This window comes from Oratosquilla oratoria, chromosome 1, assembly GCF_046742065.1.
Source record: "Oratosquilla oratoria isolate Oo_2021 chromosome 1, ASM4674206v1, whole genome shotgun sequence".
Classification (NCBI taxonomy): domain Eukaryota; kingdom Metazoa; phylum Arthropoda; class Malacostraca; order Stomatopoda; family Squillidae; genus Oratosquilla; species Oratosquilla oratoria.
The window spans coordinates 126,925,864-126,948,232 of record NC_134777.1 but is presented as its reverse complement, the minus strand read 5'-3'; the positions used below and the strand labels follow the sequence as shown (position 1 = coordinate 126,948,232).

Below are 22,369 nucleotides of genomic sequence, written 5' to 3'. Positions count from 1 at the left end.
TTCATCCCAAGATGTACATGATATTCGTGTAACTCGTATAGTCACTGAGCTAAGTAAGGAAATATCAATATATTCTAAGGAAATTAGAGGTTTCAGCCAGCTCAACGGGTGAAGGGTGAGCAGGGCTGCCAACCGAAAACGCAGGACCGACTGAGATTCTTTGAGTGAATTGCCTATACATGTATAAAGCTTTGGTCTGAAGAAATAAAAATTTCCATATAAAAGCATAAATACTTGAAATGGCTAAGGAGATATAGCACAAGTTGATACAATACACGAATTCAAATCTAAATGTGATAATTGGAAATCAAGGACATAGATTACGTTGGAACTGTACACGAATTTGAGGATATTTATGATAAATTAGAAATTAGGAAACGGGACCCAACGAGCGTTACTCCTCCCCTGTATGTTACAATTAAGTAAACACACACACTTGTGTACACGATGCACAACGACAATTACATGTAACTGCATTATCGTCACCACCCTCTTTCCAGTGTTTCCTCACGATGACACGACGCATTTTTATCGTAACCACTAATGCAATGAAACAATCCGTGACAAAGCCAACTGGGAATAAGATACGCCGTATCAATCACGGGATTATTCTTATCTTGTCTGCAGACCGGCGGGTGAAAGGCCCACAAGCTTTAAGAATTAAAAGATAAAAAAAATGAGGAGGAGGAGTCACAAATGGGAGGCGTCGTCGTTGCCTGACAGAATATAGAGAATCCAGTGCACCTCTGCGCATCGCTTCACCCGAACTTCTTTTTTCCGTCGCCTTCCGTCCGTTCATCATGTCAGGTTGGTTCTCGAGAAAGAATCTGTGAAGACTGTTTTATTTCTCGGATTTTTATGTATATAGGTGACGACGCTTAAATTAATATAAATAAGATTAAAAAAGGCTTCTGCATATAGGGGCTATTGCTTAAAAGGTACATAATGATGATAATGATGGAAAAGAAAAACGAATGCATCGACTTGCCTCAAATGTTTCACTAATTTATGATCATCTGATATTGTCAATTCTTTAAAAATAAGGAATAATAATAATAATGATGATGATAATACTGATACTAATTCTAATGAAAATAATAATCACACCAACTCTCATCTGCTTAATTGAAGAGTATTTGGTCCTTTCACTGCTACAATCCCGCCAAACGATTTTAGCCCCCCCCCATGACGACTCTACGTCGTTGAATAGCTAAAACATATTTTGAATAAATTTTGTGCTTTTATTCTGGTTGTCGTCACTCAATTTCATTCGACCGTCAACGTCATATATACGGAAAGAACTGGAACGAAGTGAGTGAGAGACAGAGAGAGAGAGAGAGAGTGCCTGTAAAGCTACAGGAGACAAAAGACAAATGGCTAGACTAGAACAAATAATTCACAAATTTTCCAGGTACGGGAGAGTGGTGGCAAATGCCCCCTCTCCCCCTCCCCTCTGGACCCCCATTAAAAAGTGCAATATCAGTCAAAATGCACGTGACATAATACGAACTTATTTCGAAATTGCTAACAGACACAATGCACTGTAAAGGATATAATGATGTCTTTTTGGTGGGGTGAGTGGGGCCACAAATCGGTTTTATTCAATGTTGAAGTTGTCTATAGGGGGCTAAAGAACAGCAGTACATAAAGTATGGGATACACAAGAGAAAAAGTTGAGAATCCATGCTTCGACGACTGACCACGTTCGATCGCCACTTTTTTTATTCTGGCTTTGGCTTAGGATTCTCAAAATGGTCCATGTCTCGTAAAAAAAATGAATCGAGCGAAATTATGACTTGTTACCTGAGGTGTATGCAGATATGACGTCCAAACTTCAATCCCGCCTCCCGTCCACAAATCTTCCATGTCGCTGTCCAAGCAGGTAAGGCAAAGGAGACGTCTAGGAGCTCCCTAACATATTCTCTCTTCTTCCAGCACCAGGCTACCCGAACTACCAGCCCTCGGCTCCAGCTCCTCCATCGTACTACCCAACACAGGTAAGTGGACTACACACAACTGTTCCTATATCAACTTCTAGTTCTACTGTCATTCTAAACCAGGTGAACGAGATGAAGGATTGAAAATTATAGGATATACCATACCCGCCATAACTTTGGACGCGATAATGTTGACTTCAATACTTATGCCACCAATTGGAAGTCTCTCGCCCTCAATATCCCAAGCGAGCCAAATATTTTTTAGTTTGCCAGGCAGCGAGACCGATGTTGGCTGCCACCAGGGCATACAGTGTTTCCTGGCTCGGTGCTGTTTGAGATTCGACAGGGGGGTTGGGGAATACGATTCTGGAGCTCCGCGCTATGCCTTCGATTTTACGTAAATTCTCAACCACTCGGTTTTGGTATCATTTGAACGTTTCCCATATAGATGCTCCCAAACCTAACCCTTATTAATCATAATATTTTGTTTTAGCAGTTCATTTCTTAAGGCATCTGAATGGGAAACGTCCATCTGAGACAACAAAAACACTCTCCCATCACACCTTTACACTTAATCCCACCACTCCTCCATTCACTGCCATATGTGACCTCAAATACTCGAAGCTCTACCTCTTCCAGCTTCTCACCCTCAGCCATTTTCATCACTTCTAACCTGTTACCAAAATCACATCTAATGTGTGCGATCGTCTTACTTTTGCCTATGTAAATTAAAATTTTCTTCTTTCACTCAACTTCCTAAACTCAGTTATCAGCTTTTGTCGGCCACATGCGCAGCATGAATTGACGTCACCGCTCTTTCGGTCCACCATTTTTTTGGTACAAACGATCGGCGGCGTACAGACTGGGGTTGGATTGTTTACTCAACCTATCAAACTATCCCACAACTGTTCCACGTCAAATGCTCACATTCTTAATGAAAAGAACGATAAATGTTCACAAATGTTTGCGATCTACGTAGACTACGTACCATGAAACTATGCGATCTGCACTTTATAATGCGTACCAAAGTATAATGTATCCTCAATATTTATTCTTATGCAGGAAATTTATAAACATTCCCTGATGGTATCAACGCGATTTATACGTACATCATGTTGGTTGTATAGATCACATACCAAAGTACATCATATTTATATTATACAATTCCTGTCCTCTTTCTCAATATTCTCAGGTCGCGGTCTCCATAATAACCGACTAGAGGTGTGGGGTACGACACAAATATGGATTTTAAAGCGGCATCTGACCAATATTTAAAATTTTAACATTTATCTTTCAAGACTGTAAATATTCATGTCACTTAATTGACGGGGGGGTTAAGATTTTATTCTCACAATAAACCGACCACGACTAGCAAAGGCGGCCGCTGCGCAGGGCGGACATGAGGTCTGTATTATTCCAGTATCACGCAAGTGCATTTTTCACTTCTTTCGTTTTTTTCCACATCAAAGAAGATATTGGACAACGTAAATCTAATGTTAAATATGTGTGCTTGCGTGATTCTGGAAATTTACCCTAACCTCGGCATTTGTAATTGTTATTTCGAACTATGTGTTTTTTTCATTATCTGCACTTCATATATATTGATTCAATGCCAAATAAATTATTATCATTATATTATACCTATAATCTTAACTTCCAGTTAATAAAAAAAAATGACAAAATTTCAAACAATGTAAATATTGGTCAAACGACGCTAGCATAGACTGCTAAATTTTCTTTTAAGCTTAATGATAGTTGAAATTAATACTTATGTCATATCACTAAAAACTACTAATTCTGACAAGTCTAATGTGCAATTTTTTGTCAGCATTTGTTTTTACAAATCGCAAATAAGTTGCCAAGGACATTAAACTTCAACTCCCTAAATCATCAACAATTCCTCCCATCTGCAATCTACACAAATACCATATCAACTTTACTTTTATTATTGTACTAAGTGTGACGGACGTACCTACCTGCCCTACAAAATGGCCGCGGCGTCAATTCGTCACCGCTCAGAATATTATTTATATATACCCGAACATTTGGTGGGGTTTGCATGTTTAAACGAAGATAAAAAAGCGTTAAAAATTCACATTACCAAAACTTTTTAATGATTCGATTCAATTCTTTATCTAACAGCCTCCACAGGGTAACACGGTAGTCGTAATCGAAGAGAAGCCACAGCGTCCAGTGTATGTGCAGCCTCAGCCCAGGGTCGTCGTTCAGGAGACGGTGGTCGTACAAGAAAATAGGGTAAGCAGTTTCTGTGGTAGAAGTGATTATCCTGTGTGTTCACTCTAACTTGGGAGCAACAGTTCTCAAAATTACCCCTGCCAAATAGTATGGACAGATAAGATACTCTAAATCTAAAATTTTCATAAATCAAACGATGTTTTTTCACTTACGGGCGGAAGTCGTATTCGACCAAACTTCCGTTACGAATTTTGTTCTGTAATAAATTTTGTGGTTACAAGGACAATGTTTGGGATTGTTAATGTAGTGCGGTATTTGTCATAACAATACTAATTATAAATAATGTAAATATAATTGAATATGTTATGATTTCGCTAAAAATACGGTTGAAATGCAAACGATACCAACCTTAATAATACAATCTCGCCTTTCCTCCATGCTATGTTTAGTATGTAAAATATGACCCAATACTCTATATCCTGGGTCATGAACTACATTGTATGGTGAAATATAACTACAATTTCGACATACACATTATTCCTCTATTGCGAGCGAGTCGCTCATACCAAAATGAAATTCGTACGCTGTAGATAATTTTACCACGTAGAATGAAGCCAAAGTAGTACCGAATAATTTTCCGTTCTCATGTGGAATATGTGTCAAAGTAAATTTTGTTTTTGCTGTATATTGTTACAATTATCTTTATTGCCATTGCTATTGTTGTCATAATTAGTAATTATTGTTATTATTACCATTACAATTTCTCTTGAAACTACCATATGTATAATAGTTGTCTTAATGGCGAGCTGTAGGCCTACTTGGTTTTATAAACTCCGATTTTCATTTAACAATTTCTTTCTTATTGAAAACAGCGTCGCCCTGGAGGTGGTGGGCAAGCCGGAGCTTTCATGGCAGGGGCAGCCATGGGAGCTGCCATGGAAGCCATTGCCGATAATAATCACCACCACCATCACCGCCACCATGGTCACCATCATCACCACCACCACCATGGTCACCATCACCACCACCATCGCTGGTGATTTTTCGATGGAGCCACTGATGTTTGGAGAATTAGGTGAATTACACTTATTATCTTCACAAGGGTTGTAGTGCCCCAAGGTTTTCGACGATTTTGACACATTCAGACACATGTTGAAAACAGTACATTTACTATAAATAGCTGATAATGATTCATTCTGACAATCTAAATGTAACATTGTTACAAATATAAAATACTATGAGGCAATAAAACTGAGAACAATATTTTGTATCGCCATTCTTTGTATTTAAGGAGTTTATCATAAATATTGTAATAAATCATATATAATGTACCAATTCTTGCCACTCTTATGTCCACTGTAGTGACCCAATGGATAAATGCCAGACAATTATCGTGTTGCAGTAGTGATTCTCGTGTGTGTTCACTCTAGCTTGCAAACAAGTTTTCATAATTGCTCCTACAAAACAGTCATATGAGCATACGAAATAAAACAAAAATAAATTTATTGGGTATTGGATGCAAGTAGAATTTCTATTCAGCAAAGAAGACTTCAAAAGGTAGGAGTGAATGAAGAATGGTTATAGATGGATGAGAATATTAATTATGTAATCCAAATGGTTCTTGTCTGATCAGTAAATTTTCAGGTACTGGGATTTGCCATATAATGAATGTTGCTGTTACCTGTTTCGTGAGTGCTTTCATTATATTAGATTTATCATCATTTATCAAGAAAAATCTTATTCTGAGGAACTTTATTTTTTACCGGCCTTCTGCACTTGGACGCGATATAGAAATAGAAAATTTATTATTAATTTTGTAAATTATAATGTATCAACGTAATATGCTTTTTTCTTGGCGGAAAAAAAAAAGTTGCTGAATCAGATTTCGTAAGTAACGAAGTCGCGCCGGATGAATGGTACGCCATGTTTGTTACGATAGATGCCGACGTCGAAGAAATGAAAGGATGATAATTTCGTCTAACCTAACGTGTATTTAGTAAATCGGTACCTGTAACGGTCATCCGGATCGTCGTCGTCGTCGTCATGGATGTTGGTGGCCTATTCAATCACTTTCTGAGTGCGGGGTATATAGGTTTTTCATAGCTTGAAGATGTATGGATTTCAGCTTCCTAGCATTCTTTCAAGAATATATACCTCGCAAGGTATTGGCGGAAGTACCGAGGGCGTACACCAGGCCTCAACTGGACTGGGCAGTGGGCACACAACACTTGATAAACGACAAAATGGCGTCCCGATCCTGTGCTAGCGACTTCGTTCGGTAGTATATTTGTTTGTAGCAAGGTATTTTTTATTTTTATTTCCGTCCAGAAAATCGCATATATATTATAATGTGCAAAATTAATATTTAATTTTTTTAACGCTATATCGCGTCCATGTGCACAACTGAACAAGTACCATTTTTTCATGGAATGCAGTCTTGCTTTTGAATGTTAAAGTAAATTACATTCACAGGGGGAGGGGGTTAAAGATTCTTTGTGTGTGAATGATAGTTTGACACTGCGTAAAGGGTTTTCTTCCCATCTCTTTTTCTGCAAGAGGGACAAAGAGGTGCGATCACCAATTAAGTGAAGTGGCCTTGCTATGAATGTACTGCATTGCTTCTGACCCAGGGCAATGGGCACGATAAACCTGTCATCTATGAAGAGCTGAGATGAGGGGGAGGAGTTGGGAGTGGAATGAGTGCGAGTGGGTATATGCCTTTTGGCTTTGGCTACCCATATAATGGGGAAAAGACCTTGATGTATTGATAGACATTCACACACATACCTAACCATCATGAAACAAAAGAACATTAGTGGAAAACTTACTATACCAGAAACTGAGTCACTCTTGCTGTTCTATCTGATCTACAACAATAAATTATGTAATGTTAAAGTGGATTATGTTCACATACATTATTATCACAAAACAATGGAACATTTGAGGAACCTGAAGTCCAGTATTCAAAACTAGACATACCTACCTAGAGAGTGGGTCACCAACAAGATCGTGTGACCATGGGATCATGCAAAATACTGTTTAATTTACTTTGCATTTAAGTACACTACTGTGTCAACTCCTATGAAGGCTAAAATAAACTCATTCAACATAATGTCATATTTGTGCTAATTTAACCCACTGTAAGTCACATTATTTAGCTTGGATTTGCAAAGATTGGGTTATTTATCTACAATTTATCATTCATGTACTTGATCAACCTTATGTTGTAAATATATGAATTACCTTGCTTAGATGATTGACTGCAGACTATTGGGAAGATCCTGGATGAATTGAAGCAGATGTAGAAAAGGGCTTAGTATCAGTAGCCACCCTTATATACAATTATTCTTTTGTCTTCCAGCAGACTTCTCTTCCCCTCCCTAATTATCATTGTTTGCTACAGCACTTGATGTCTTATGCAAAAGTCAAATCAACTTGCTCCTTGTTGGAAATGCATATACCACATGGATAATATGACATACAAAAGTGCAGTTTACATATGATTTTTCTTATACTAAAATTTACCAAATTTGTGATTCTCTCAAAATATCTATATGCCAAGGGCTTTTCCCCCTTATAAGGTAGGTAGACAAGTCAAATAGGACATACCCACTCTTACTCAAACTGCTTTGAATTTAATGTTATCTCATAACATTTTCCTGTTTTTCTGCCTTTCTCTACAACTAAGTCTGATTCCCTTCCCCACTATTGTTGGTAAAACTATTGATTTCTCACTCCTTGCCTTGCTTCCCAAGCTGCAATAGATGAAGAACTATAAATGCACACATTGGCAATAGCCACTTTTATGCACAACTACTGTTTCATTTTCTTTCAGCTCTTCCCCTCACACAAAAACTGATCCTACAGCAGGTGGTTTGACCTAGTCAGCCTCTCCCACAAATAACAGTCCCATGAAAGCAGGTGATCTTACCTAGATAATTCCATGATACCTACATGAGTGTGAAGGGTCATGGGTGTGCTCTTATAGCATGGATAATTTAAGTGGAAATCCAAACATTGTCCATAGTAAGCACCTCCATTGTGCTGTGCTATTTTTTGTGGGTCCATACTAAGCAGTCACAAAGGATTACAAAGGCGGAGCATGCCGACAGGAGACCTTTTGGTCCATATCTAGGTCGGATGCGAAAAAAATCATAATAATAATAAACTAATAAATAAAAACTACAATAATGTAAATAAATAAATAAAGTACATAAATAAATGCATAGGTATAGTTAAATAATAAACAAACAGGTAAATAGTTCCAGGCTGCTTGTCTCAATGTACTGCAATTTCTCATCTATTTATAGTATTTTAATTCTGAAAATGGAAATCTGAGGATTTGCAAAGAACAATGAAGTAACATAGATTTCTTGTTTTTGTTATTTCTGACAAAGATGATGAGGCTAAGTAATTCTTCAAATCTATTTAAATAAACATCATGTGAAGATGGAGCCTTTATCAATACGACGTTTCACTTGTTACAGCCTTTTCAAGTATATAATTGTAACACACACAACTGAGAATAAATAGGGGGAATGGGGGTGAGGGAGGGGGTGGTCACTGAATACTAGGAAAGGTTAATAAAGGCTCCATCCTTATGTGGTGTTTATTTCGATAGACATGTCGGCAACAGCCCCTTTCATATGAATTCTTCAGATCTTCATTGTAATCCATAACAGAGTGGGCGGTCTTCATAGAAACCATTTTATGGATATAAATATTACTCCTCATTTCCCTAATTGCATGCTCTAAATCAAGTTCTTGTTTTACCAGTGGTTTTGGCTGAAGCCTTAGTGTACTATTTTTTTTTTTACAAAGATACCAGTGCATGAGTTTTCTTTACTCATGAATTTCTTATTTTCAGAAATTGTAATATAAGCATTTAATCATAGTATTCATACTGGTAACAAGTTACTGACTTACTCTTGCCTTATCTTTTGCTTAGTGGAAACCTGTGACCCCACAGCAGCTGCCAACATTCCTTGGATCCTCTTGTAGTTTTCTCAGAGCATGTTAACTATGATACAGTAATAACAATAGTTACTTTAAGTTTGACTGGAAAAACTCAGCTTCACAGTTGCTGGAAAGTCATCATTCCCTCCCTTAGATCTCTGAAGAAATGTTGAATATTGGACTGTTCTGTCTCTGTATTGCAAGGGGCCTGTTTCAATGCCAAGTACCAGTCCCTTAGGTCCACAGCTTTGGGCATGCAGTACATTCTTCATTATCAAGGAATTTTTTAATAATGTGGAAATAAGGTTTATTATTTACTTAATCAGCCAAACTGAGGTATAAAAGAAATGACAACAATTCAGTGCAAATTATTTTTATTTCTATATTCATTTTGCAATAATAGTTATTCCTTAAAACATTTCCTGTCTCACTAAGCTGGCCCTAGAGGACCAATAGTATCACAAGAAATGCCTGAAAGCCACACTCCAGTCGGCACATTGAGTGCTTTTGGCATCAAGCCCCTATGCCACCGCTTCTCAACTGCTGCCTCTGCCCTATGCCACCTTGCAACTTCACAGCTATTTCTTGTTACACCTCTGCACCTCACCTTGAAAAGCTACACCTCTTGACTGGCTTGGCTGGTATACCAGACACTGCAGCCAGTCACTGTTGCTCATGGTAACTTGATGTCACGTGGACACAAGTGGGTATCTGTCAGGTCCTGAACATCCTACCATGTTCTGCTTTGCAACAGCAATCAAGCAGCTGCAGCAGTAGAGCAGCAGCAGCAGCAGCAAAGGCTGGTCTTTAACTGCTGTTCTGTGGGACCTAATCTATTGTCCATACTCATCTGTAATGCCAGCCTTCCAAGAATATCTGCTACTTCTGCTACACTGAGTGTAAAGCTAAGGCTCACTTAGATATGCTTTCAAATACTGCACTCCTTAACTGCCACCTGTGCCAGGAACTGAGACTCAAACCTGGATAGAACGAGAGCCAAGTGACAGACTGTCGGGCACTGCTATAAGCCCCACAGCCAACTAAGACTAGGACCGGCTCCCGCACGTCCGGGCCCCCCAGCAAGTGTTACATGGGATACCAACTGTCTTGCCCAACAACACTGGTGCAGATGTATTTTGCCAATGGGGCTGTAGCAAGTAACGTATGTACACTCAGCAGGGAAGGGTGGCAAGTAAGCAGGAAGGCGGCATTCAAATGAACCATTCGGTAAGAGAGCAATGACAACAGACAACAAATCAAACACGAGGAGCTGCGGGTGGCAAGGGCAACACAGCAAACATCACAGACCAGGCTTAACAATATGTAAGCCCATACACTCTCATCTTTTTGGCCCACACAAGCCTGCCTTTATACTAGCCAGTGTGAGCCCAATTTTTCCTTAGCCAGTAAAGCCTAGCCACGCCCTGTATGAGCTGACCCCAGAAAGGTAAGGCTGTTGTTAACACCCCTTAGTACCCAAGACACAACTATGTGCTGCCACATAGAGGCAAGGAGACATGCATGAGGCAATGAAGCTGGACACAAAAGGATGTCAAAAAGCAAGACATGAAGACTAAAAAATAAAGGAAAATTGCAGGGATAAAGAAAGTGGGGAAGAGCCTGGTTACAGAAGATAATATAGGATGGGAACATGAGGCTGGAAGAAGAGAACAAGAAAAAGAAATACAAGAAAGGGAGTAAAGAGCATAGGGAAGATAAATGTTGCAATGGAACATGTTGGAAGGTATGGGGTAGATCTTGTGTGGAAGGGGAATTCTGTGGGACCTGAAGTTCCTTCAAGAACTATGAAAGAGGCTGTCTTACAATGTCCCACTCCTTGTTTTTGCACACTTTCCATGCATGCAAAGTCCAGCTGTGTTCTGTGCTTATGGTTGTGGATCCACAGCACATGCAATACCACAGTCTTGATATACTCACTAAACCAGCAGTAAACCAAGAATGTATGACTTGGCAAACAGCATATTACACTGTACTGAACTTCAAATATGAAAAGTCCTACATGTGCACTATGCTGCATTTGTCACAACAATATAACATGTACACAGCACACTACTAGATTACTGCAGCATATTATGTATTTATTGCAGTGCATACTAGTCAGCAGTATGCTGTGTCCTGGTACATCATCCTTTGCACTGGGCCACATTCACATTATTCCTTTTAAGTTTTTGTATGGTAAAATAAACTTGACACAAGCCCCTGTTGGGCAGAATGCTATGAGGGGAAGACCTCAGCAAAAGGGGACATAGGAAAGAGATCAGGTGAAGAGAGGGGATACAAAGGGAGAAGATAGGGCTGGGAAAGCACTGCTCTATGTAGCTATTGAATTCGGTGGTGCAAAGGTTATGCTAACATGCACCATGTTGCCCAAGTAATACAAAGCTTGTCAAAGGAGCAAACATGTACAACAACTCTGCATCCAGACCAACGGGTTATGATTTTTGACCATAATATGAGGCCCAATGTATGTGATAAAGTGATGACTATGTGCTAAAGCTGGGAACTAACAGTGGGGAAGGACAACCCATGCCCAGATAAAATTAAGGTGATTTTATATACCCATGTTCCTCAGCACCTATGATGGGATATATCTGGCTCATAGTAAGTGGCAGAATGGAACGTCTAATAGACTGAAATATCTGGAATGGATTGCTTATTTGCAGGATTCTTAACTGGTCACTACATTAGCAATGTATGTTGCTTTACTCCCAACCTCTGTCTGATATAAGCGACTGTACTGTTGCTATTAAATACAGCCTGTGCCTCTTCTGGTTTCAGATTCCATTAGGAACCCTCTACTACACCTGATCAGTTTTGAGCATCAGCACTGGAGGACAGGAAATTTCAGAAAGTAAAAGAGCAAAGTTGGAACAGGATCATGGAATGCCTCAAAGGTCATGAGTGTTAGGTACCAAAGTAAAAGAGGGAGACAAGAAAATTAATGTTCATAATTAAGTAACCTGCATGTCCTCTCTGTTGGGAATCATCAGCACGTAATAGCTGGCCATGACTTTGTATCAGTGACATATGCAAATGCAGAATGTTCAGAATTGGAGTATGGAGGATAACAGGGGATGAGGGGAAGGTGGAGTACCTACAAATACAGTCATATTACATGACAATCACAGTGGAAGGCCTATAAAAAGAAATTCTAAACAAAACAATGTGCATATAATATATACACAAGTATATATTAATACAATATAATTCTTGAACTCAAAACCATGAACACAGAACTGATATATATTTGTATGTGTACTGCATATATATATATATTATATATATATATATATATATAATGCAGAGTGAGTGGTGACCCAATCTGGTGGAGAAAGATGGGAGAGAATCTTACACATGCACACACACACACACACACACACATATAGAGAATGAAAAAAAAAAACATGCTGCCTTGATCATTTGAAAGATCACAAATGGCCACTGGCTGAATCCATAAACCTCTACCAAGATTCTAACCCAGTCTGGAAACTGAATACCATCCCCACAAGGCTGCAACCCTCTTTGGAGTGAAGTAAGGTGTCTCTTGGGTGGCAGTGACACCGTATGCAGACATACCTAAAAGCCACCTGCAAAACTGAGATAGGAAAAACATACTGGGAATATATATATATATATGTGTGTGTGTGTGTGTGTGTGTGTTTACCTAATTGTACTATGTGAGGTTGGAGCTAAGTTTATCTCCACTTACAAAACTTTACCTGTCTGTGTGTGTGTCCATGTGCTGCACATATGCATGTGTCCATGGTTAAATTTTCGCAGAAGGATGTTCATGTACATTTATCTATATGGGACAAACATGTGCACACAATAACACGTATGCCTATGTTTATATAAGGACCAACGGGGGTATCTGGAAGATGGACATTATCTTTCTGTCACACTACTTCAAAAGCTATGAATATCTTTAGGGAGAGAGATGGAGAGGGGAAATGAACAAATAAAAATAAAATAAATAAAACTAAATTAATGAAATAAAATAAAATACATCCATGACTGATATACATCTTTTTCAACTATTACTACCTCTCCTTTCTGCTACCAATCTTACTGCCTCTACAACTCCACTTCATAGATACAGTATTGTCCCCAAGGATAAGCACTGGCTATCAGTGACAAAATACAAATACCCGTCAACACCCTTACCTCCTCCTGGAGGTGCAGCCCTGTGGGGCTGGCACTCAGTCACTGGACAGAGCCTGAGATCCCTATAATGTATATATTTCCTTCATCTGTACACTAAAGGAGATCTGACAACTGGTGACAGCCCTCCTCAATACTTCTCTAAAATGGCGACAGAAATGGTCCTATAACAATACATCAATAAAAGTTTAACATGTCTTCCCAAAGAGATCTATGGAAGGGCCCATGGACTGTTGCCAGCCATTGTAGGGCTGCTGCATGCTTCCTGTCAATGAAACTCAAGGTCACAATTACTATTAATGCCTATCTCCATGTATTCATAATCCAAGTTTTATGCCTGACCTGTTTTACACAAGAGGTTCTTCTAATTGGACCTTGTGCAAAATTGGTCAGGAATGAAACTTGTAGTAAGACTTGGGCCTTTTTTCACAAACATTCGCCTAGTTGTCATAACATCTCAACTGTATGTTTATTGGTGTGTGTGTGTGTGCATGTGTGTTTTTACCTAGTTGTATTATACGGGAAAGGGAGCTATGCTCGTGATGACCCATCTTTGTATCTCGCAACATCTAGTTTGTAGCTGGTAGATGTATACACACATATATATGCAATTCACCATGGTCTTGGATCACATGTATGAGAACATGTTTCCTTAGGTTCTACTAACAGGACAACTAAAGCCCCACAGTGGTTGGCAAGTCTTTGGACCCTCCATAGATCACTCTGGGAAGAATCATTGAACTGTTGTTAACGTTGTGTTAATGTAGGGTGTTTCCACATCACCTGTTCATGGTAGGAGAGGAGGGGCAGTTGCTAGTTGTCACTTCTAATATGTAAAATGTGAAGAAAATACAGTCAAAACTCACTGAGGTCTTGACCAGTCCAGTGACCAATAGTAAATGGCTGACACTCAATCTCTAGACTGGATCCAAGATATTTTTCTATAAGTTTCAATTATATTTCCTCCAAATTTTCACATGAGCTGACAATCAATGACTGCTCCCCTCCTCCTATTAGTATAAGCTGGAGACATCAAAGGTGGCCCATACTAATACAATGCAGACAACAGTTTGAAGTCTTATCCCAAAGAGATCTATGGAAGGACCAAGAGATTGCTGCCAGCCGCTGTGGTGTGGGCTTTCTGTCATTGAAACTCAGGGCAACATTTTATTATTATATACATGCATGTAAATATATATATATACATATATATACACACACACAATGCATATTTTGGTGTACTTGTACAAGACATTTTTGTAAAAACAAGTCTGACTAAAGATGACTGTATTACCATAATTTGCATGTTTCTTCATGATCTTTCCAAAGTTTCAGTAGTTCCTTTTGAAATCTTCCTGATGTCAAAAGGACTATCAAAAATAGAGAAGACTATAAAGAAACCTGCAAAATATGAATGACACACACACACATATATATGTGTGTGTATACATCTACCAGCTATTCCTCCTGAGGGTGGCTTTGAGATAGTAATCACTGCCATGATAGTGACAAGGCTTTATGATATATAGTAACGACAAACCAAAAGAATGGACTTATGAAGATTTCTATAGACCACAGCATAGTCTGTGAGAGACAGCAAGAGGGAGGAGGGGGACAGAAAGCTGCAGACCATGCTATATGGTCAACTACCCTAGTATGCACCAGAGGCTGACATCCTTCATGACCAATAAAAACATGGAGAAGAATAAAGAAGACATTATGGAAGTCCTGCATAAAGAATTGTACACTAAGATAGGGAAGTACAAGAAGGAAAGTGCTCTTATATTCAGTTCCTTGTCTTTTTGTTTTGAGGATTAGATAGTCTCTCAGTGTTGGATGAGATGGTGGCCCTCATAATGGGGAAACTTCTGCTGATGAAGACACATTCACAAACACACACACATTAGAGAGTAAGAAACAGGACCCCATAAGCATTGCTCCTTTCCTGTACACTACAATTTGGTAATGCTCAAACACACATATATGCACATTTACATGTACATAAATAAAAGGAAGCAAAGGGGTACTTGCTATATGGAATGAATTGCTGGGTAGCACAACACCATACATGACCAAAGTGCTGTGCTGCAGGTCCCCAAATTCCACCTGACCCCTCAACTCCCACTATGCACAGCCTTCCCAAACAAAACAACTGTTTTCCATACCTACTGCATATAATTCTCCCTCCCTACATAATATCCCAACACAGCATGATGTGACTCCCACCCAACAACCTCCCCTCCCTTCCCCCAACACACAGTGGGCATACACACTGGCAGCATCAGTCTGGCGCTGGCCTTCAAGCAAACATACATCTTCATTCACAAATATTTGTCTACATTTGCTAAACTATTCAGTACAATGTCTTATGCAGACAACACACTTTTGAGGTATTTTTCATTATTTCATGTTTTGAGTCATGACAATATTATGGTTGAAAAAAGAAGAAAAAAAAAATTAAGTACAATATATTTGTAGCACATAAACTGTAACTAAAAATATCCTTTCTTTTGGATCTAAGAAAGTAGAAGATGAAAAAAAATTTGCAATTCTATAATTTTACTCAGTAATATTATCTATAATGGTAACTGATCCAAATGCCTTCGAGCACAAACATACGAGGAAACACCCAAAAATAAATAAATAATAATGCTAATAGCTCAGAAAATGCAAGGAAGTGTTCAAGCAATGTCGCTGAAGAAGCCCTGAAGGAGACACTCGTAGGGCGGGGCTGCGTTTGTACTGTGGATCACAGCACAACACCACATGACGACTAGCAAGCACGCCACATTGCACGCTCACAAACACAAGCTAAGCTGTGCACATATGCAAACCAGCTGTGCAAGCACGCAGCAACAGAGCCATGCAAGCCAAGCTTGCTGCTTGGATCTGCCGAGCATGGTACAGCTTGCAGAGGTGGGCAGGTTGCACATGTGACGCTGGTGGTGTGCTAGGGCGGTGTGACGCTGCCAGGCCCAAGCCATGCCATCCAATCAATGCACCGCATCCAAACCGCAACAACCTAACGCCAACACAATCCAACACAAAATATAATCTTAGTCAGCCATATTCACTTTATATATATCTATGCATCTGTAAGTGGCTGCACATATGTATATACATAAGTACATACATACAGCACTTGTTTACATTTACATATACATGTATACCCACATATGCATGTGTGTGCATATGTACATATTGTTTTGCACTGGAATATGCATTGACATTGTGAGCCTACATATATATACATATATTATGCACTGTATAAATGTACACAGGTTTAACAATTCAATGCATTAATTACTGCAAATTCACTCCTTTTATTCATCAACTCCAAAAACTAAACCACTGTTAATTTGGGTTTTACTAACATAGTAAAATATTACTGCTAATTTATTTCTTTTAATCACTGTTTTCAATAACTAAACCACTGTTAATTTGGGTCTTACTAACATAGTAAAATATCTGACATAGTCAAAACATACATAAAAGAAAAAGAAAGAAAAATACAACAGATACATGTGGATACTCTGAATCCAATGTAGACATATAAATAAACAAGAGACATTTCCTTTTTTGAAAACCTGAACATTTGCAAACCAAAATACACTGATAGAAAAAAAAATATACATTCATTTATTTTTCTGGTTCATGAGTGCTTCATAATTCAGATCACAGTTAAACCAGAAAACACTGTGCATGTATACATACTCTCACACATAATATGGTATACATGTATGTAAACACAAACGTGTACATACTCATAAACATATATATTGTGTGTGTGTGTGTATTTATATATACATACATACATATATATATATATATATATATATATATATAAATATATATATATATGGATATATCAGCATACAACTATTACAGTATTTACATGTACAGAGCTTTGTTCTCCAGAATTGAATTATGGCTATAAATTTCCTATAATGCTCTTGGTAATAATGGAGGTGACCTATTGGTAAGCAAGCCCAATAATTACGCCAATTATACAAACTGTGCTTGCATGTGCATGGTATCACTCATACACACACAAACACTTGCTTGGGTTTGAACCAAGGGGGAAAAATGAGATGGGATGTTAGAAGTCTGACTCAGTCCTGATTAACTCATTTCATCTAGACAAATATATACACACATACATATGTATGCATGTACACAGTGTACACATGTGAAATGCAATTATGTGCAAATACTGAATATAAAAATGCATACATACACATTTTCATATCGATTCAGCTCATAATGACCAACATACACATGTACCCATACAAATGCATCACACAGACACATAAATATATACATATGTATACACTGAGTGTCTGGTTTGTGTTTAACATGGCTGACTGGTTTTCCAAGAGTCTTGGGTCAATTTTTTTTCATTTGCTGGTGAAGGTGTGCCCATGTGATGAAGCACAATAAATATAAATATTATCTTTATATTCATAATTATTTTCTAAGTAATTTACAAGACCTATGTACAACATATGATATTAAAGGGTCAGTCGACGCCACCCACCCATCTTCTCTTGTCTACAAGCAATCAAATAACTTTGAATAGGCTGATGCTAGCAATGGCCCAAAGGTCCCCTGTCTGCCCCTTCGCTCCTCTTGCAGCAGAAGTGTGGAAGGGTTTGCCAAGGAGAGTTGGCCAGGCTTTTCATAACAACAAAAACTGGACAGAACCACAGGAGACTGTGGGAGTGTGGCAGAGGCACATGACCCTTGATCACTAGGACGAAGCTGGGCACTATGGTTGCGTGTCGTCCGCCCCTGCAGTGATGAGGGGCGGCCCCGAGCCCACCAGGGGCGTGTCGGGCGCCCCACCATTGCTCGAGGAGCTACTTGTTACACTATCGCTTAGTCCTGCACACGGTTGGGTCACCACACATTTTTCTTCACACGAAGAAAACTCTGTTGCCAAACACTGGTTGCTTGTAGCCACTGTGGCATCATCACTACTACTACACATAACCCCAGTTTTACTGCCCGTGCTTGCCGTGGTGGTGGTGGAGGTGGTGGTGGTGATACTTGTTATGGTGGTGGTGGCTGATAAGGAAGAGGAGGTTGACGAAGAAACTTCACTCTCTGGGTGAAGTTTCAAGGCAACCACAAGGTCCTGGAGGATCTCTGTCTCTTTCTCGTCAATGAGTTTGAAGCGTTCATTGAAGAGGATGAAGTGGGCAAAGATGCAGTTAAGGTGGGAGTGCAGGTTAAGGAGTACCATCTCCCGGAAGTGACTGTGGTACAGGTGTGCCAACACATGAAACAGAAGCCTGTGTATTTTCTTTACAATAGACTCAAAAGAAACAGGGAAGTCATTTTCTGAAACAAACAAAAAATGCAAAATAAGTAACACTGATATAATGCTTATCCACTAAGATTTTATTTAATTTTATATACTTATTTTTGTACGCCTAATTATGATACATTGAACTGATTTGCTATGATGAACTTTATAGGTTTTTATTTTGCCTGATAACAAGACAATTTTATTCAACTAATATGACATGCCTGCCCAGGATATGCTAACCATATAAAGGAAGATAAACAAAAAAATCTAATACCAACTCTTTCAATCAGTACATTAATTTACAAGTAATGACACATATTTTCTATGTGCTAACAATGAATGTCTATGTATTAGCATTCAAGCAAGATTCTACATTGTTCATTCAGCATTTCCATCTTAATAGACTGCACTCCAGTAAATGTAAACAAATCTGACCCAAACTGCAGAATGATGTAGGTTTTTCAACTAATGTAAATATATATTTCACCCACTCTATATTATGAAAATTATAAAAGTGAAACTAATAATTAAATCAACAAGGATCTTGAAGTTGCTTCTACATAAGGACACCAATCATGCATACTTATAGATTTACTAATGAATTAGCAGAGTAACACAATAACACTTACCAAATTTGGTGGGGAATATGGATTCATCATTTATGGTCTTCTGAGTGAAGATCATGACATAATCAACATACTGTGGGGCAGCCACGCGGGTCTTCTTGCCTTTTTCATCAAACCAAAGGTACTGTCTTGTGGCAGGGCCTGACATGTCTGGACAGCCACTGCTTGTACAGTACTCACACACAGTCCCGTAGAGTAGGTTTAGATGTTGGAAGAAGTCAATTGCTGTAATGAAATGGAAAATATTGTCAATGAGTATCTGTTGAAATATTTTTCCTATCATAATGCATAATTTTTCACTACACACACTGCAATTCTTTTCCTCATTTCTGGGGCATTTCATTATAAGTGCTTCACTTTGATAATGTTTTGAAAACATATTATAGTTGTCACACTGCACTGCCTTTCATCTGAGCACTGTAGCAGGGGACAAGGATGATCCTTTATCAACCAAATGCTGAGATGGGAGGGGCATGAAATGGGTTTTAAGGCAAATTTTGATGAGTGAAGGGAAAAAGATGGTTCTCCATGAGCACAGCTCCAAGCCCATACACTGCAACTTCATAAACACACACAAACACACAGAGGAATAACATAAGGTTGTCAGTGAACTCTGGACTTTAGATATGCAATGGTACTGTAATACATAATGTACTCCACATTAATAATAATTGTTGCCTTGTGTTACACTTTCTGGAAATCTACAGCCCCACAGCAGCCAGTAAACCCTCAGGTCCTCCCATTGATTGTTCTCTCTCTGGAAAGAGACACTGTACTGTCCTCTGTATTGTACTGCTATAGGAGTATTTCTGTGCCACTGGCTTATACAAGTACAACAATAGGAAGGGAAGAGTTGTCAGTTGTGAGCTCTTCATATATGAAAAGATGGAGAAAATAAAGTCAAAGCTGATAAGAGAACCTGGGCCTGGTTTGAAAAAGAAAAGAAGAAGAAAAAGAAGAATGTCTGTGTTGTCTTAGTGAGACTGTTTTATGCCACCAAGAAGGTAGCAATCACTGGCTGTCAGCTCTTACTACTTGAAAAAGTGGAAAAATTAGTCAAAGTTAAGAGAGATCCAAGGCTTGGTCTGGAGACAAGGTGTCAGCCATTTAAGGTTGCACCTTCAGATGGTGAAATTGTTGGTGGGTTTTGAGATGACCCTATTTGCAGATGAGAACCTCATAAGCTCACCTTGTGATAGGATTCACAGACTTCCACATAAATCAAAAGCGATCACAAATTTGTGGTAATGATGCACATTATTATCATTTTATATAAAAATGCAAGAAGCTAATTAAAGTAAATTTCCCCAGATCAGTTGAGTGCCCCTGATGAACTTGTTATTTCAAATGTCTGTGTCAACCCAAACTACGGTCCTGGCAGGAATTTTCCTCACTCACACTGTCCCATACAGTTGTCTTCTTCATGAAAAGTAGCGACGGGTTTTGATGGGTGTGGGGTAGCTGTATGCTTTTAATTTACTTCGTTTATACCTGCCTCAACAACAGAGTAATTACTACTTAAACTATCCCGAGGTCTTACCCACATGTGAATAAAATAATCTGGTGTTAGCCAATGAAAATATGTAAAGGCTTTTTGTAGTGAAGGGGATAATTGTATTGACCTCTCAGCTGGTCTTGACCTGGATATGTGGTGTCACGCAGGGCAAATTTTATTTAAAAGGTCATCCATTTTTTTTCTTGCAAGTTGCAACCTGCACGATAGAAGACACAACACAAACATTTGAAATAAACAATTAAGTAAATAGATAATCATAATGAAAGGAAAAAGAATCAAGGCTTCGGTCAATTCGCTTGCGGTTGGCAGATGAGCTTCACTTCACTAACAGCTATTCCCTGATTGGTGGATATCAGGGAGTGAATGACTGATTTCGCAGACTATCGATGCAACATGGTGGTGATAAATTCCTTTCCAAATGAACATGGTCATCTCTACCATTATTCATTTAATTTTACCGCGCGATTAACGCTTTCGAACAAGCCAAGCGTGTCATAATCAATGTTCGTATGATGCGGATTGGCTTCCGTGACAGAATTTAGACGATTGTCACGTCTTCAATGATTCTCTTGGTCCATTATAATTACTATATGTTCCTATTAATTAATTTCTCAGTATGCTCACATAATTATTTACTGAGTATATATAAAAAAACAGCCATATGGTTTTTCCTTCAAATGATGGACCATCAACGATTTTTTTCATGAGGAGAAGCTCACCTTTAACAAGGGTTCAATTTATTAAGTCTTTTCTAAGGCAAATCATGACCTGAATAAAACCTACGATGTTACCCAGAATAAATTTCATCACTCATGTCGCTGTGAGAGCGAGAGAGAACGAGAATCTGTGACGTCAGTGATCTGGCTTGTCCTCTAAAGACGTGTCAAAAACAAACGCTTAAAATAGCTCCACAGCTAAATCCGTGCGACATAAAATAGCTGCCTGGTGAAGTGTTAAAAACATATAAAAACAAAAACGTGTCCGAAAGGTTTGGTCAAACTGGAAAAGGAGAATGTGGGTGAGGAGGAGGAGAAGCAGAGATAAACGTCAAAATCCTGTGTAGATAATTCTGCTTGATGCCTACATCCCAAGTGTCTCTTTCCACGTCGTAACTTTATACTCCACTTAACTCTCTGAAGTGTGTATATTATATGTATGTATATATATATATATATATATATATATATATATATATATATATATATATATATATACACATATAATGCATTTGTTTGTCAGGCGATTTCATTTACATGAACCCCCTCTACCATAATTTTTTTTCAAATTATTATTTATTCATTTCTAATAGCCCCTTCCACATGTACTCTATTTTTGTACCCCTCTCCACTCCAATAATTAATAGGTATATACATAGAAATGAAAAATAAAAATAAATAATGAAGCAAAGGAAATATGAACAATTCCACTGCCATGGACCGAATTAATGCTCTGATGCACACATTGATTATAAGATTCTGGCCACCGCCAATTTATTCTAATAGGCTCTCAGATTCTGTACGTTTTCCTGTTTGTAACAGGTGTCTGTTACCGCAATAACCAGCGCTTCTGTCCCCAAGGAGAACAATATCTCACCGAAGTGGTGCGTAAAGGAGTTATTCAGAGGGATATCAGTAATATAAGTGAT

At 38.6% G+C, this 22,369-nt stretch overlaps 2 protein-coding genes across 4 annotated transcripts in view; one reads left to right on the top strand and one right to left on the bottom strand.

Moving 5' to 3' along the window:
- Positions 1-697: 697 nt before the first annotated feature.
- On the top strand, positions 698-7,245 carry LOC143026617 (uncharacterized). Its single transcript, XM_076187331.1, has 4 exons — positions 698-807; positions 1,936-1,997; positions 4,080-4,193; positions 5,006-7,245. The coding sequence occupies exons 1-4, from the start codon at positions 801-803 to the stop codon at positions 5,171-5,173; spliced, it is 351 nt and encodes a 116-aa protein (XP_076043446.1). The 5' UTR covers positions 698-800; the 3' UTR covers positions 5,174-7,245.
- Positions 7,246-9,446: 2,201 nt separating this feature from the next.
- LOC143026607 (MOB kinase activator-like 2) overlaps positions 9,447-22,369 on the bottom strand; it is a 279,965-nt gene continuing 267,042 nt past the window's right edge. For all 3 annotated transcript variants that reach the window (XM_076187317.1, XM_076187310.1, XM_076187299.1), the window contains 2 exons: positions 19,212-19,433; positions 9,447-18,614 (listed from right to left, as the gene is read on the bottom strand). In XM_076187317.1, coding sequence (XP_076043432.1) covers positions 18,040-18,614; positions 19,212-19,433 — 797 coding nt within the window. In that variant the 3' untranslated portion in view covers positions 9,447-18,039. The remainder of the gene's footprint in view (positions 18,615-19,211; positions 19,434-22,369) is intronic.